Here is a 17,005-nt window from a genome sequence, read left to right as displayed (position 1 = left end):
ACGTATCGTCCATGATGTCATCCAACGACCCAGAACCGACCCCACCCAAACTCTCCGGGTATGTTTAGTTTGTGTTTGAGTGATGAGTTTTAGAAAAAAAAATTTAAAAAATTGTTGGCTTGAGTTTTTTTAAAAAAAAATTTTAAATCACTTTCTCTCTCCTATACATCAATCAATTACTTTTTCTCTCTCCTCTTTCTTTCTCAATTATTTTTTCTCTCACACACATCTATTTAAATTCTCTCAAAATATCAAATCATCCCAAACTCTAAAAAAAAAACAACTCTTTCAAAATATACAACCAAATAAATTAAAAAAAATTTTAAATTCTATTTCTAAATTTTTTTTCAAAAACAAATCTCTCAAGAACAAACCAAACAAGCCGTCCAATGTTTCACACGCCTCTCTCTCTCTCCCTCCCTGCCTCCCCCCCTCTCTCTCTCTCTCTCTCCTTGCTTTGTCGCTCACTTTTTGGGACAGAGAAGGTAACAAAAATGCTAACGATGCTGTGAAGCGAAAGCGATGCGAGCCCTGATGATAAAGATCACTGACATAACTGTCGTACCATAACGCAAACTAAGAAGCATCACAGCCGTCCATCATTCTTAATCTTCCATCCTCATCATCATCGTTGTCCGGCGACGTTCCATGAAATCACCCCGGAAGATGAAGAAGGCGGTGGTGGAGTTTACTCCTCCTTGACTCGTGTTCTACTGGGACTTGGATCGGCCAGTGAGTCTCCGACTTTCATACATACAATCTATATCTCTACATATATACTTACAGACACAGAGAGAGAGGCATGGTGATGAGAGGGAGTTTGGTGGGGCGGCGGACGGCGCAGAGATTCCGGCAGGTGGCGATCTTGGCCGTTGGATCAGCGAAGATCAAGCTATTGCTCTGCTGTTGCATAGTCTTCACTCTGATTGTGCTCGGAAGCCGTGCGGCGTCGTTTATGGGATGGACTGATGACACTGCTTCTCTCAATCGGAACTCTGGTCCCAGGTTTGTAAGACTTCACAGCATTTTTAGATGAATTAATTCTATCATCATTGCCTACGTTAGGTTTAGATTAGGTTGGGAGATTTAAAAAGTAATTTAAAAGGAGAATGAGAAAAAATAAGACAAATATGAATAAAATATATTTATATTTTATTTAATTTTATACCATTCTCTTTCTTTTTCAAATTACTTCTCAACTTCTCTAATCAAATAAAGCGATAGTTAATTTATTTTTTTTGAACAACCATTACTTGGTTAATTACTTTCTTATAATTTGTTATCTAATAATTTTTTTTATTTTTTAATTAAAATTTGATGGAAAAAAATTGTACGGTGGATGACTTTTTAATTTTTTATAAAAAAAAATGTGCAAAATTAGAAGGAGAAGAAAATTTTAACATTTTTAATATAGATTATTAATTTTTTAATTTTTTTAGTGATTTTTTTTTTTTTTAAGACTAAAAATGCCGAACGAGGCCTTAGTTAGTTACCTTCTTATAACTTGTTATTAATCGTGACCCTAACGCTCTGTTTAGTTAGTTTGGGATCTGAGAAGTTATTTGCAAAAGTAAGTAAAATTAAGTAATATATATATATATATATATGTTATTCATATTTGGTTTATTTTTTCCTTTTATTTTTTAAATTCGCTGCTAGTGAGTGGAGTTCTTTCTATTCACTAACTTTTCTCTATTTTTTTTTATATTTTAAAAAACCATTTTTGAATTGCTTTTCGTTTTTTTTTCTCCTTGGACTCTCTGTGGTTGATGAAAAAAAGTAGGGAGAAAATGTTAATCTTGGAGTTCCTAAATTCTACATTTGTTGTTAGTGATGTTTGATCATATATTTGTCTTATACACTTACGTCCTAGAGGGGCTATAATTGGAGATAACTTTTGTTTCTGGTATACAAGTTTCTATAAAAATGGGAAATTCATTCTCATAATTTCGTTGTTTTATGGTTTAAATAGCAAATATTACATCTGGGAAATGGAATTTGGAATGTAGAGATATTAAAATGGTTTCCATTTCTGGTCATTGCATAATAGAATCTGTGAGAAGTTTATTGCATAAAATGGGGAGGAACTGTCATGCATGCAAAGTGTGTGTTTTGATGTTCAGAAGGGACGGATGGATAAAAACATGAGAGGTAGATGTCTCACTCAACACATCGGTTAGAATTAGACCCACAAGGGGGAAATTAAGTCACCTTCAAGTATCAAGAAAAAGATTTCCACACACAAAACTCGAGAGAGAACTCATTTAATTTCCTTTAATCTTTTAATAGGCAAATGTTATTTCCACAGCCACTGTGGGGGTGTTCACCATCCCGCAGTCGCAGAGGAGGAACATCAATGGGCAGAAGAACTAGGTTGGAGTTTGGAGTTGGATCCTAATATTGGATTTTTTTTTTGTTTGGGCTGCAACCCATGGAATGGAATGGATATGTAGTTCTAGTTCATATCCTAGTTGCGGATACTAGTTTTGAAGAATAATAACATTGGCAAATCTTTGTTGATATTCTGTGGAAGTGTTTCTTTTAAAGCCCTTCCAGCATCGCATTCGGTTCTTTTAATGCCTATCTTCAACATAATTTACACTCACCTTTGTCAGTTTTGACAGTTTTTAATGCCTTTATGATTGTTGCTATTGGGTATTGACACTTGTACATCTTTGTATTTAATTTTTAATGTTTTGAACTATTTTAAAATATTTTATTTATTTACTAAACATAAAAACTTAAAATTCAAAATGTTTACGCCTCGCCTAATGAGAGGTAAAACATGCCGCGCTACTCATTCGCTTTAAAAACTTTGATTACCAATGTGTTATTATTATTATTTCTAACATCCCAATACCAACACCAACACCGACACCGACACCGACACCGACACCACTTTTGGAGGGTTTCTGTCCACTGCTGGCTGCAAAAACATATGTTGTTCAAGGCAAACTTGGAGTTTAGAACACTAATTGCTAATGGAGGATCGTCTTGGTTGTTTGCAATCATGGTCCATATGTTTAAAATTTACAGTTATTTTAGAAAGCTTCCAGTAGCTTTAACTAAAACAGAATTTGAGTTCTTGATGTGAGGTGAGGTGATGTGTTTAGAGAAGGTTTAAGATATCATATTCTTACTATTGATATCCTTAACTATTTAAGGTGTTGGAAATAACTTCGGCTACACAACAATTGCTCACACAAGCTTGGAAGAGAATTGGAGAAAGAAATAAAACTCTTGTATTTCACTCATATTAGTCTTATTCTCATTCTTATCATTACATAAATTGCATAACTATATATAACATAGCATCCTAACATGCAACTCACACACTTACATTATGACCCACTAACTCTATTAGTCTTTGTAACCAATAACACGTTAACATACTACTAATGTCTCTAAACACACCATTATATTCCATTACAAGCATACCATTATTTCTCCATAACTAACATAACTAAATGCAAGAAAATATAATTACTAAAAAATCAAGTTTATATTGATCATTTGGAAAATCATTCTTGAATAGCAAGCATTTCCATGGCCATCTCCGTAGATTTGCAAACGTTGATATTGATCATTTTGAAAATATTATTTCATGTGCTTTTATATGCCCTTTGCGGATAAAAAAAACTTCATGTTCACCCACGTTGTATCACTTAAATAATTCTCTACATCTAATATCATAGGAGGATTCATGTATTTTTCAACAAAAATATTTCTTGAATTTTTTAGCATTTCAATTTTGTTGTCTTGAACCACCTCTTCCACATATTCATCTTTGATTTCCTTAACCTCTTCTTTTACTTTTTCATTAACTTCATTTTCTTTTTCTATCACATTCATTTCGTGAACTTCGTCTTCAAAAATTTCTTCTACTCCATCACAAATCTTTTCCTTTTCGGCTTCCTCTTCATATTTGCCTTCAACTTTAGCATCCTCAAATTGTTCAACCTCAATGAGATGGTGGTCTTCTCCAATTTCCATTGGTGTATCTTTAACACCACATACTTCTTTGTTGAACTCATCTTCTTCAAAGCATTGTACCCAATACTCAATGGGTAAGAACTGACCTTCATGTTTGGAGACAACGTTTTCAATCAACTTCCAAACATGGTGCATTTTTTGAAAGAGAAAAAGAAATTTTTGGTGCTTTTATGGAATTTAAAACACTTGTTGAAAAGCGAAGTGGGTATGAAGTTATGGCAATACGATCCGATAGAGGATGTGAATTCACATCAAATGAATTAAAAAAAAAAAAAATGTGAAGAAAATGGAATTTGCCATCCTCTTAACGGTTCCAAGATCTCCACATCAAAATAGGATTGCCGAAAGGAAGAACCAAACCATTTTGAACATGTCCTGAAGCATGTTGAAAGGTAAGAAAATGCGTAAAGAATTTTGGGCTGAAGCTGCGGATTGTGCCATTTACTTGTCAAACCGTTGCTCTAGTAAAAGTTTTTATGATAAAAAAGCGCAAGAAGCATAGGAAGGAATCAAGTCAATTGTCTCTTATTTGCATGTATTTGATAGTACTTCATATGCACATATGTTGCATGAGAAACAGACCAAGTTAGATGACAAGAGTGAGAAGTTCAACTTCATCGACTATGATCCAAGAAGCAAAGGCTACAAGCTTTACAATCCAAGTAATGAAAAAATTATTGTAAGTAGAGATGTTGAGTTTGATGAAGAAGGTGAATGGGATTGGAACACTTCACAAGAAGACTGTGATTATCCCTTGCTTTGATAAAGAGGAGCAAACAAATGATGTTTTGGAGCAAGCCATTTCTCCCCCGCTATCACCTTAGTTTAAGCAAGTCCATCATCATCCGAATCAAGTTCAAGTTCAAGCTTTGAGGAAGTGGCAAGAGACAAGAATTGGAGACATGCTATTGATGAACAAATAGGAGCCATTTAAAAGAATGGTACATGGGAAGGAACTACACTTCCAAGGGGACAAAATGTGATTAGAGTCAAATGGGTGTACAAAACCACGAGGAATGCTGAAGGTGAAGTGGAGAGATACAAAGCAAGATTGGTTGCCCAAGGCTATAATTAAAAAGTGGGTATTGACTATGATGAAGTATTTGCACCTATTGCCCGTTTGGAAACTATTAGATTGATTATCTCTTTGGCATCACTAAATGGTTGGCAAATTCACCAAATAGATGTAAAATCTGTTTTTCTAAATGGGTTTCTTGAAGAAGAGGTTTATGTTGAACAATCCTTGGGGTATGTTTTGAAAGGTCATGAGGATAATGTTTTGAAATTGAAGAAGGCACTATATGGCTTGAAACCAGCACCAAGAACTTGGAAGAGTAAACTTGATAACTATTTCCAAGCAGAGAATTTCACCAAGTGTTCCCAAGAGCAAGCTCTTTATGCAAAGATGAATGAAATTGGAGATGTATTGTTCGTTTATTTGTATGTGGATGAAACGATCTTTAGAGGAAATAATCCAAAGATGTTTGAAGAGTTCGAGAAAGCCATGGCTAGAGAATTCAAGATGATTGATATTGGGTTCGTGCCCTACTATCTTGGCATTGAGGTGACACAAAAGAATGAAGGTATTTTTATTTTTCAAGAAGGCTAGGTTAGAGAGATTCTCAAAAAGTTCAAGATGGATGATTGCAAGCCAGTGGGCACACCCGTTGAATGTGGAGTAAAATTGTCACAAAATGATGATGGAGAAACAGTGGACTCTACTTATTTCAAAAGCCTTATTGGAAATTTGAGATACCTTACATGTACAAAACCAGATATTCTTTTTGGTGTTGGTCTTGTTAGTCGCCTAAGAAGCACATACACTTCTAAAAAGGTGGCAAGTCGGTGTCGTGTCCGTGTCAAACACTGACACTCATTGGACACTTTCCCGACACGTGTCCGACACTCATCCAAACGTGTCCTATTTTTTTAGAAGAATTTCGACTCGGACAATCTTTAGACACATATGTCCATTACTTAAACACAAGTGTCCACTGATTAGACATACATGAAACTAATTATAAGTTTAAACAAAATAACCTAGAATATGATAATAAAATAAAAATAATGTCAATTTATAGAAATTAGTGTTACATTGCATTTATTTATTATCTTAGAATTATATATTGATATATATGACATATAATAAATACATGAAATTATATATTTTGTTTGTGTACCCTATGTGTTGTGTCTTGCATTTTTTGAAAATTATCGTATCGGCATATCCATGTCGTATTCATGTTATGTCACGTGTTTGTGTCTATGCTTCTTACTTAGTCGCTATATGGAAGTACCTACCATGACTATTTCAAAGTGGCAAAAAGGATACTTCGTTACATCAAAGGTACCCTTGATATAGTTTGTTTTATTCAATTTCTAACAATTCCAAGATTGTGGGTTATTGTGAGAGCAACTGGGCTGTTGCTGATTTGGATGATAGAAAAAGTACTACTGAATTTATATTTTTCATGGGTGATACGGCTTTTGCATGAAGTTCAAAGAAGCAACCCATTGTCGCACTTTGTATTGCTCATTTTTAGGGTTTGCCTTTTTGGGGGGAGAGTTTAGATAATATCAGACATTTTTATGCCGATGAAGTTTCCTATTTTTTCTCTTGGTGAAAAAAGATGGGATGAGAGAGAGAGAGAGTGTGTGTACTTTACTTATTTTAAAACCTTGTTGGAAGTTTGAGATACCTTACATTTACAAGACCAGATATTCTTTTTCATGATCTTGTTAGTTGCTAGATGGAAGTACCTACTACAATGACTCATTTCAAAGTGGCAAAAGGGATACTTCATTACATTAAAGGTATCCTTAATTTGGTTTGTTTTATTCGGTTTCTAACAATTCCATGTTTGTGGGTTATTGTGATAGTGATTGGGCTAAAGATTTAGGCCTCGTTTGGGAACAGGCTAATTTAGTAACTTTTTGGCTATTTGATTAAAAAGGTAGGTAAAAAAAACTTGTATGTTTGGGATGAATTTTTGGCTAATTACGAAAAAATGTGCAAAAAGTAGAGAGAAAAGAGAATCTTTGACTTTTTGGTATGAGTTGTTGGCTTTTTGGCTAATTTAGTAACTTTTTAGCTAATTGGCTAAAAAAGTAAGTCTCCAAACGGGGCCTTAGATGATAGAAAAGTACTAGAGGATTTGTTTTTTTCATGGGTGATACGACTTTTGCATGGAGTTCAAAGAAACAACCCATTGTCACACTTTCCACGTGTGAAGCCGAATATGTTGTTGTGACATCATGCGTTTGTCAAGCTATTTGGCTCAAAAATGTGTTTGTCAACCCATTGTCACATGCCTCAAAAAGAGTCAACGGAGATTTTCATCAACAACAAATCAGTGTTGGCATTGGCCAAAAATCCGGTGTTCCATAATTGAAACAAGTACATCGACACAAGGTATCATTTCATTAGAGTGTGTACAAAGAAAGAGGTGGAATTCAAGTTTGTGAAGGATGAGGCGGTTATATTCTTGACCTATGAAGCACAGATGCAGGTACGAATACCGGTACTAGTACGGGTACGATACGGATACGCCAATACGGTAAAATTAAAAAAAAATAGGATATTGGTACGGCTTGGTACGCTTGTAAAAAAATATTTATTTTTAATTTAGAGTAATGCAAAAATTAATTAAATAATTTAATTTGTTAAGATCCAACCTATAATTGACATTTAATGCCAAAAGTAAAGATATAAATCAAAATTAAATATCAATATATTAAATAACTTACAAAGCATAGTTTAATTTTAAAATCATGCTAAGCATAAAACAAAAAATAAAAAAGAAGTCTAGTGAAAAGAGTTTTATCTCTGTAGTAGAAGAAAATATTGTTTCAACTGAGGTACAGTCCGTCTTGGGTATATACTAGGTATGTTCAGGTACACCAAAACTTAAGAAGAAAACATTTGGGTATGTTTTTTGTGTACCCGATACGTACGCAGAAGTACACCATATGAGGTACCATACGCCGGTAAGTACCCGGTATGGGTACGGCATATTTTTCAAAGTACCCATACATCATAGTTCTTGACAAAATTCATTATTTGGAAGGGAGTTTGAAATTCTATGTGGCCTTTGCTTTACATTGTGTTAAAAAAGTGGATCTTTGGCATGCTTGGGAACATTGTGCAACATACCTTATTAATGAAATTTCATCTACATTGAGATTTGCATGGGTAATTCTTGACATTGGTGCTAATTACAATAGAATTTGTGTGTGAAACTGAACCAAATGATTCTTCTTTTTGTCTGTGAATTAATTCAACTCCATGGCCACAATTGTGGCTATTTGCCTCAACTTGTGTTGTGATTTGTATCTTTCCTGCCTGCAGATGTTTTCTGAGAAGCACAAGCGTTGTGAATATGTGTAGTTGTTTGAAGATTTAAGCTTGTGTGTTATAGAATAAATTTCAGAAATTACTCATGTTTAGCTAAAACTACTAAGCTCATATTAAAGAAGTTTTTGTGCTATCATTATCCACTTTATTGTTCCTTCTATGAGAGGAATATCAGTTCTTCTTATGGTTGTATGATGGATTCCATAATTTGTGCAGGAAGGGATATGCACTTTTGATTAACACGTGGAAGAGAAATGATCTTTTGAAGAAATCCATTTCTCACTATACATTGTGTCCCGGGCTTGATTCTATACATATCGTGTGGAGTGAGCCTGATCCTCCATCAGATTCTCTTGCTAAATTTTTAAACCACATTGTGCAGTCAAATTCTAAAGATGGTCGACAGATTGAGTTGAAATTTGACATAAATAAAGAAGACAGTCTGAACAATAGATTCAAAGAAATTAAGGATTTGAAGACAGATGCTGTCTTTTCAATTGATGATGACATTATATTTCCGTGCTCTTCAGTGGAATTTGCTTTCAGTGTTTGGCGAAGTGCACCAGATGCAATGGTTGGATTTGTGCCCCGTATGCATTGGATTGATCAATCAGTACGTTCGTTCTTCAGCCTACGGTTCCTTTTCTTTTGTTTTATTTTTTCTGTTAATTCATTGCCTTGTGATCTGAAGTCCTGCACCAGTATATAGTTTTTGTGCTATTTAAGTATTTGATGGGTAAACTTTATAGCTCTGCCCTAAACTTTACTGAAAATAGGAGTTTAGTTTGTTATACTTTTACTGTGATGATTGGAACTTTTTAACGGGCTCTTTTGGAATCCTGGTGGACTTTTCAGTGTTCAATACTCTCATCTGTTAAAAAAGAAAAATTACACATGCACTCATGCACTTCATTTTGGTTCAATGAACTTGTTTGGGAACTTAATGTCATATTTGGTACAATTTTTACTATATTCACAACTAATTTAGAAAATACTTCTTTAATCTTCCTATTTGTCAAAACATTGATTTGTCAATTATCCATGGCGTTTATGTAGTGTTTTAGAATCATGCTTAACAAGGTGGCTGGGATTTCTCTTACAAAATCTCAACATTGACAACTCCATAATGGTTACACATTGCCAAATGCTACATTTTCTATCACATTATCTATGAATTTATATCATTCATTCAGTGTGATCAATGATACGCATAACGTCACATAATTTATCATTTGATAGTTAAGAGAAAAGTTAACTTTTTTGTAAAACAATATTTTAAAAATAAAAATAAATAAATCACTTTTTCAGTATGATTCTGGACTGGACTCCGTAGGCAAATGCCTCTTAGGCCATACTTGACAGTTTCTGACAATACTTTATATGACACTTTTACGCACAAGGTGGATGAAGTTTGTACAACCACTTAATATGTAAGGATTGAATTTGAGGCCTATGCTAGGATAGAGTTTGTACTGAAGTCGTATAGTCCAACATTCCTTATGGGACATTCCATCCCATCAATGTTAAAGAATTCATACAAGTGAAATCCCATAGTCCAATATTTCTTGAGCATATCAACAGTGATACTGGACCATTATAATTGGACATGTTAACTATGAAGTACAAACATAGGATAAAATCAAACTGATTTGATATTTGAGGTTCCGAACCCCTATTTGCCCATTATATAATATTGTATTCCCTTTTACATCCAACTAAATTCATGTTTGCAGTTTCTGGGTAGAATTCCCATGTAGAATATATGAACTGTGTCATAGGGTCCCAAAACGTCTTAGTGTACCAGTTGAGGTTGACTTGTCTGAGTCTGAGGCTTGGTTGGAATATGTGGTGTTGTGTAGAAGGCTAGAAGCACTACCCATATCTACCATCATCTCTCCACAATCTTCACCTGATACATTTGTTGATTTAAAATGCTTCCCCCAATTCACAGGGGGGAGTCATAAATCTTGACATTGCATGAGAGTCAACAGTTAGAGTAGCATAGTTGGTGTATTTGGTGCTGTTACCATGAAAGAAATTCTAATTCTACCATTATATATGTTTTGATAGGTTTTCTCTTAGGCAACATCAAATCGAGGAGGAGGGTTGTCAAGATTGTAAAGATGTATAATATGTTGTCACTTCCCTTCTTCCCCCTTTGCCTCACCAGGCCATTAGATCTTTATTGACCAGGAGAAATTTTTAATATTTCAAATTTCAATTTAAATCTGGAAACTTTCTTGCAGAAAGGCAATGCAGGTCGTTACATTTATGGAGGATGGTGGTCTGTTTGGTGGACTGGTACGTACAGTATGGTACTCTCGAAGGCAGCCTTCTTCCACAAAAAGTATCTGAGTCTGTATACGTATGAGATGCCAGGATCGATCAGAGAATATGTGACCAAGAACAGGTTCTTCTGCTTGATCATTCTGTTATTTTGTATGTCCAGTTCTATTATTTATGTCGTTATCATTTTGCTTTGGTACTAACATTGTTGAAATTTCCACCAAAATTCTGGATATATCTACCAGGAACTGTGAAGATATTGCAATGTCTTTCCTTGTTGCAAATGCAACTAATGCTCCCCCAGTATGGGTAAAAGGTAAAAATATATTCTAACCTTCCATTTTTATTTTAGTATTATTATATTACAATGTCTTATTAGTGTTATATCCCATGCAATGCACTGGAATTAATTATTAAGTAATTGGGAATCAAATAAAGAAGCAGATGCATTTGAAGATATACCAGTCCATTTTGACCAAATCATTTGAGCCAAAAGGTTGACTAAAATCATTTGAGCCGACTTTCTCTCATTTTGAGTTCATATGATGTGTCATCCTTGTGAAATGCATAATTTAGTGTTGTGTATTTCTTCTCTGGCAAGTGGTAACCAGTCCATCTCGGCATCCTTGCTGCTACTGCTATCATTGGGTCATGGCGTTCTTGACTGTTGAAGATATCATTTCATTGTAGTAAGGGATAGAGTTAGCTTTACTAAATTTGCAATCCAACCGAGATTTTGGTTCTAGTTCGTCTGCCTATATTTTTAGCATGCCGCCTCCTTTAGTGTGCTAAACAATATCCTTGGCAAACAATTGCAGTAATGGACATCTTTTGATGTATACACTATAAATTCATCCATAAGCAATAAAGAATGGTAAGTACTCCAGGCGAACTTTGGATGCTAGTCCATTGTTTATTGAGGATATGGGCATGTCCATTTATTTCACCATTGTGTCATATCACATGCAGTACCATTGGACCAAATCTATCAAAGTACCTACAGTTGAAAGTTTTGCTTAAGAACTACAACCTTGCTGTAGATGGAATTCTGGTTTTATCTTAAAAAATAAAAAAACAAAATGGGAATGCTATTTGGATGAATTGTGAGCTATGTTTATACAGTAATAGATGTACTAGTAACGTAAATTTTCTAGGGGAGTATATTTTCAAAAATAATTTCAAATCAGTGATAAACTTTGCAAACATTAATAATTAAATTCTTAAACTTTTTCCATTAATAATCCCACTGATGTGTAATTTTCCCAATTTTCTAACTGCACCAAGAAAAGGGTAAACTGGACTATTTGTAAGTATTAATAAATATTTATATCTAAAGGCTTGGGACTCTGATGGAGGAGTGCTTCTACAGATGGGCCTCCAAAATTTTGAACCCTTAAAGTAGGAGGGAGGGAGGGAGAGAGAGAAGAGAGAGGGGGTAACCAGAGCGCCAAGGCACATCGACACCCAACTTTTGGCATTGCCATGCCACATTGGAAATGATAGGCTGGCAATTATGTAAAGGGAGAGGGATCGCACTTGGTTGAATTTATTCACTGCCAGCGGATGTGGTTGTGCCATCCCAACTACTGTGGGCCACCACTAGACACATCCCATGCTTTCCTATGGTGTTGCAATGCCATAAAGCAAGCATGGACATGCCCATGTCGTGTGCATGCCAGGCATCCTTGCCGCACATGCACAACGCCCAGGTGGCGTGCACAGCCAGTCAGGCAGCCATGCTGCGCGCATGCCAGGCAGCCTCCCATCTGCTTTCCTCCTGACGATTTCACGCACTCTGACTCTTTTTTTAAAGTCCTTTTTATCTTTCCCTCGCGGTACTTGTTTGCTATCGGTCTCTTGCCCATATGTAGCCTTGGATGGAATTTACCATCAAACCTCGGCGCGAATTGTGCCAAAGAACTTGAACAAGAGAGCATACTTAGTGCATCTTACGAAAAAAATGAAACAACTCTTGGCAATGGAGTTTGACTGATCCTTCTTGAGAATTTACCAAAGCACTGAATTGGGTGGAAGAGATGGGTGGTTAGGATGCTGGTCTGTCCATTGTGTTAACTGCATTTTTGGAGCCTAATGGAGAAAGATTGTTGCTCCTTGATTGCAGCTTTCCATTTTAGATAGTTTCTCTGACTGAATGTTAGAATTTGTTGTGAAATGTTGAATTGAAGACAGCCTTTTACTATTTCAGAGTTTTAGGGCTCAACTGCCCCTCCATATATGGATCCTGTCCGATCTTTGTATGGTCTCTGTCCATTTGATAACTCTGAACTTTATTTTAGGACACTAAGAGAGGTGAGGTTATTATACCTGTATTCCACCAACTGCTATGGTTAATCAAATGGCAATAGAAGAAATTAACTTGATGCTCAGCTTTTTGCAATTTGAATATCCTTTTTGTTCTCTTCATCCTTTGTTTTTTGGTTCCATTTTTTTTCAAAAGTGCTTTTATAGTCGCATATGTATAAATATGCATGTGCATGTGTTTACTTATATTCAATGATGTTTACTTGGTAATGTAGGTGAGATTTTTGAGATTGGTTCAACTGGAATTAGTAGCTTGGGAGGTCATATTGATCGAAGGTCCCAATGCGTTAATAGATTTGTTGCTGAATATGGACGAATGCCATTGGTATCAACTCCCTTGAAAGCTGTTGATAGCCGCAACGTCTGGTTTTGGTGATTTGCGGGATTTCTCATAGCTTTACATTGCTGATTCCCCCCTTCATTTTAGTTAGCTAATTCATATTCTTGTTAGTTCTTAACTGTGTAAAATTAAGTTGGCCACGAATTTTATATTATTTGAGGACAGAAGCTGAGTCGGCGGATACACTTGGATTGGTTGCTGTATTCTTACCAAGTAGCTCGATGGGGGAAGTCAGTGTTCTAATTTTTGTTTTTTTGTTCATGTTTCCTTTTGATGGGTTTTCTTCATTTGAATACAACAGCTTCAGTTGGAGACCTTGTTTTCACGGTGGAATGCTGCCTTCAACATTGACTTGATCTAGAATGCCACAGGTTTACTTTGTGACCTAGCAATAATAATATCATGTTTGGTTTCCCTTTTTTACATGGAAAATTATCTCTCTCCAGAAAAATTTCACCATTTTTTATGGGAAAATAATTAATAAATCATACTTTTCTCAAAGAAAAACAATCAAGTCTTATCAATATTCTACTTGAACAATAATTAATAAATCATACTTTTCTAAGAGAGTTGTCATTTTATTGTTTGAAAAAAAAAAGAAAAAAAAAAGGCTTGTTCGATAGATTATGTAGGTGTTTGGCATGTATTAAAAGAGCAGGGCCGACCCTGAGGTGAGGCCACTAGGGCTGTCGCCTCGGGCCCTCAATTTTGAGCAAAATTTAGGGCCTCCAATTAGGAGAGTGTATCTTGTTGTGTTATTTTATAATTATTTGAATATTAGTTTAATTTATTTGTTTTCATGTTGTTGTATGATATTATTTTGATTCATGTCCGATTGATATTTAATGTGAAAAATTTTATTTTTAGTTAAAAATAACTTAGCAAGTGTATGAAGAGATTAAAATTTTTCTCATAAGTTGAATATTATAAAATTTATTTCTACTAAATGAAATTATTCATAGAATGTTTGATTTTTATTCAATTGCATTTTTCTAATTAAAAAAATTGTACCTTATTACTATATATTTATTATTAGATTGATTCTAAAATAGGTAACAAAAAAATACATATCTTAAATGAAAAAAAGACATTAGCTTTAATTATTATTTTACATACTTTTTTATTCAGTTAAATGGAGTTAAATAAAAGATTAAAAAAATGTCATGGCATCCCTTAGTGAACATTAAAATATATAATTAATAAGTCATATTATTGAGTCATGTCATCCTTAGATTCATGTTAAAAAATAGTCAACCCTAACTTACTAATTTTATATATTGCTTGAGTTGTGTCGAAAATTCTCATCCTTATCCCCAATTTATTTTAGTTCTTATAGCATTGGTAAGCTAAAAAATAAATATTCGATTCAACTAATTGAAGTTCAACTATTATATATATATATATATTTGTTATCTAAATTTTGTTAAATTGTAATGCAATAAAAATAAATTTTTATCCTTTTTGTTTTATCCAAATAATTTTTTTTTTTTTTTAAGATAATGATACATGAGGGGCTCAATTTAAAAAATTCGCCTTAGACCTCTAATAACTCAGGGCCAGCCCTGAAAAAGAGTGTACTTTTTACATTTATTTAAGTCACATCTATTAACATCTATCAATATCTTCCCTCTACTTTTCTTCCTACGTTCTGTACTTTTCTACACATTTTTTTTTTATTATATAAAAGGTTAAAAAGTACACTTAAGCCTCGTTTGAGAACAGGCTTTTTTAGTAACTTTTTGACTTTTTAACTAAAGTATGATGTAAAAAAAAACTAGTATGTTTGGGATGATTTTTTAATTTTTTACGAAAAGATGTGCAAAAAATAAAGAGAAAAGTGAATCTTTGACTTTTAAATATAGGTTATTTGTTTTTTGATTTTTTTAATAATTTTTTTACTTTTAAGCTAAAAGAGACAGTTCCCAAACGAGACCTTAATATCGCAAGTCATCCCATATATGTAAATAGTTTTTGCAAAAATAAGTCATATTTTAGAAAGGGCATTGCTATTCAAAATAAAAAATTAGACCTAATTTTCAAATTGAATAATGTGACAATCAATTAAAATATTAAATTTGAATATTCTCTTTTACATTTTTCTAATCATCAACAAATCATGTCGTTTATGTATTTCTTATGAGGTTTCGAATACGTTTTATGTTTTCTTTGCTTATGAGGATACTGGACCGGAGGGTCATAAGTAAATTGTTCACAAAACTCTCCTAATTCTTTTCTTCTTGTAATAAGATGTGCTTACAGCAATATAATATTCAATATAATATTATATATAATTACGAGTTGAAACTCTCCTAATGTTATATATAATTGAATACCAATAAGATGTGCTTACACAGGGTAGACTCAGCACGTCTGTCAACGACTTATGCTACCACAAGGTCCTTACCGCTAACCGCTTGACGGACACTGGAGCTACGCGACTTGAGTGACGTCCCACTCAGCCTCACACTATGCTACCTCTCAAAGGAACAGATCCAGGAATAACATAACAAATAGTTTTATTTTATTTAGAATTAATTATATCATATATAGTCCATGAAATTAAGATCCTGAAGGAGGAGGAGGCCTGTTGGCCCTTGCTAGGAAACAAATTTGTTTGTTAATTAAAGTCTGGACTTGATTAATCTTATTATTACATTCTTCTAATTGTTCTTGAGCCCAAATATCATTACGAGTAACAGCAATATAATATTCAATATTACGTTTTCTATTTTCCCAAATATTTAAAATATCATTATATATAACAAGTTGATATATAGACATACATTAAAAGAGAAGAGATACTTACAACCAAAACAGCAAACTTTATTATAATACTTCAAACATTTACAAAAGAAAACAACCTGAAAATAGAAAGAGAGGGAGAGAGAGAATATCAAACTTAGAAAATAAAATTTCGTGGTGCCATCCACATACTAAAGGCTACCAATTTATACTACAAAGGAAAAGATAACGAAGACAGGTAGCGTGTGCTGGATGGGAGAGCAGTCGATCATCCTTATCTTCTTATCTTCAATTGTTGGCAAAGGGGGACAGCTGGAAAGGTGGCAGATAGTGGGAATTTGCTTTATCAAAGGTTGGTGCGTCTGTAGGATATGACCGAAAGTTGTTTGGCTTGTTGTGGAGCTGGAAAGTTGATGGCAGACAAAGGCTCAAATCATGGTGCTTTGCTTTTACCTTTGCTTTTGTCGTGAAGTAATTTGTCGGCAATCATTTCTGTAACCGAATCCCAAATATCTCCATAATTTGGTTCGGTTGGGTTATCATCCGGATCCTGAGATTCACCCGCAAGAACAGTAAAAGTATTATCTTCTTCATATGGATCTACTGTAGTTCTGTCATCTTCACTTTGGGTACTGGATGTGGATTTCATGCTGGAGTCTTTGCTAGCTAATCCATGTTTTTGATGACAAGCTCGGTTTCGGATAAGTCTGGAAATTTTTCTCGGAGCTCTTGCTAGATTTGTACAAAGGGATTTATTGGAGGGGCTAGGATGGACTTAGGAGAGGCATCCCAGCAGGCTTGAGTATGTTCCTTAATTTTCTGGAGTAATTCCTGCTTAGGTTTTGGATCATCCATTTTAATCCACCATTTATACAGGAAAACACGTTTTAATCTAGGAACCTTATTCTGGAAATCCCATCTGAAATCCCATTTCCATATCCAGGGAATGCTAAAACGAATAGCAAAAT

The 17,005-nt window shown here is 34.4% G+C and overlaps 1 protein-coding gene across 1 annotated transcript; it reads left to right on the top strand.

The window, feature by feature from the left end:
• Positions 1–203: 203 nt before the first annotated feature.
• EPC1 (Nucleotide-diphospho-sugar transferases superfamily protein) lies at positions 204–13,620 on the top strand. Its single transcript, XM_028210338.2, has 5 exons — positions 204–1,005; positions 8,564–8,960; positions 10,594–10,757; positions 10,879–10,949; positions 13,171–13,620. Exons 1-5 carry the CDS (start codon positions 803–805, stop codon positions 13,329–13,331), a joined length of 996 nt encoding a protein of 331 aa, XP_028066139.2. The 5' UTR covers positions 204–802; the 3' UTR covers positions 13,332–13,620.
• Positions 13,621–17,005: the final 3,385 nt, after the last annotated feature.

This window comes from Camellia sinensis, chromosome 8 (genome assembly GCF_055761805.1).
Source record: "Camellia sinensis isolate YWXY chromosome 8, ASM5576180v1, whole genome shotgun sequence".
Classification (NCBI taxonomy): domain Eukaryota; kingdom Viridiplantae; phylum Streptophyta; class Magnoliopsida; order Ericales; family Theaceae; genus Camellia; species Camellia sinensis.
The sequence above is the reverse complement of the archived record's forward strand: the minus strand, read 5'-3'. Positions and strand labels throughout refer to the sequence as shown.

Bases quoted from the DNA above. Each gene is read 5' to 3' on its own strand.
- EPC1 (XM_028210338.2), top strand. From the start codon at position 803: ATGGTGATGAGAGGGAGTTTGGTGGGGCGGCGGACGGCGCAGAGATTC. The intron at 1,006-8,563 runs GTTTGTAAGACT...TAATTTGTGCAG, and splicing joins AATCGGAACTCTGGTCCCAG to GAAGGGATATGCACTTTTGA. The intron at 10,950-13,170 runs GTAAAAATATAT...TTGGTAATGTAG, and splicing joins TCCCCCAGTATGGGTAAAAG to GTGAGATTTTTGAGATTGGT.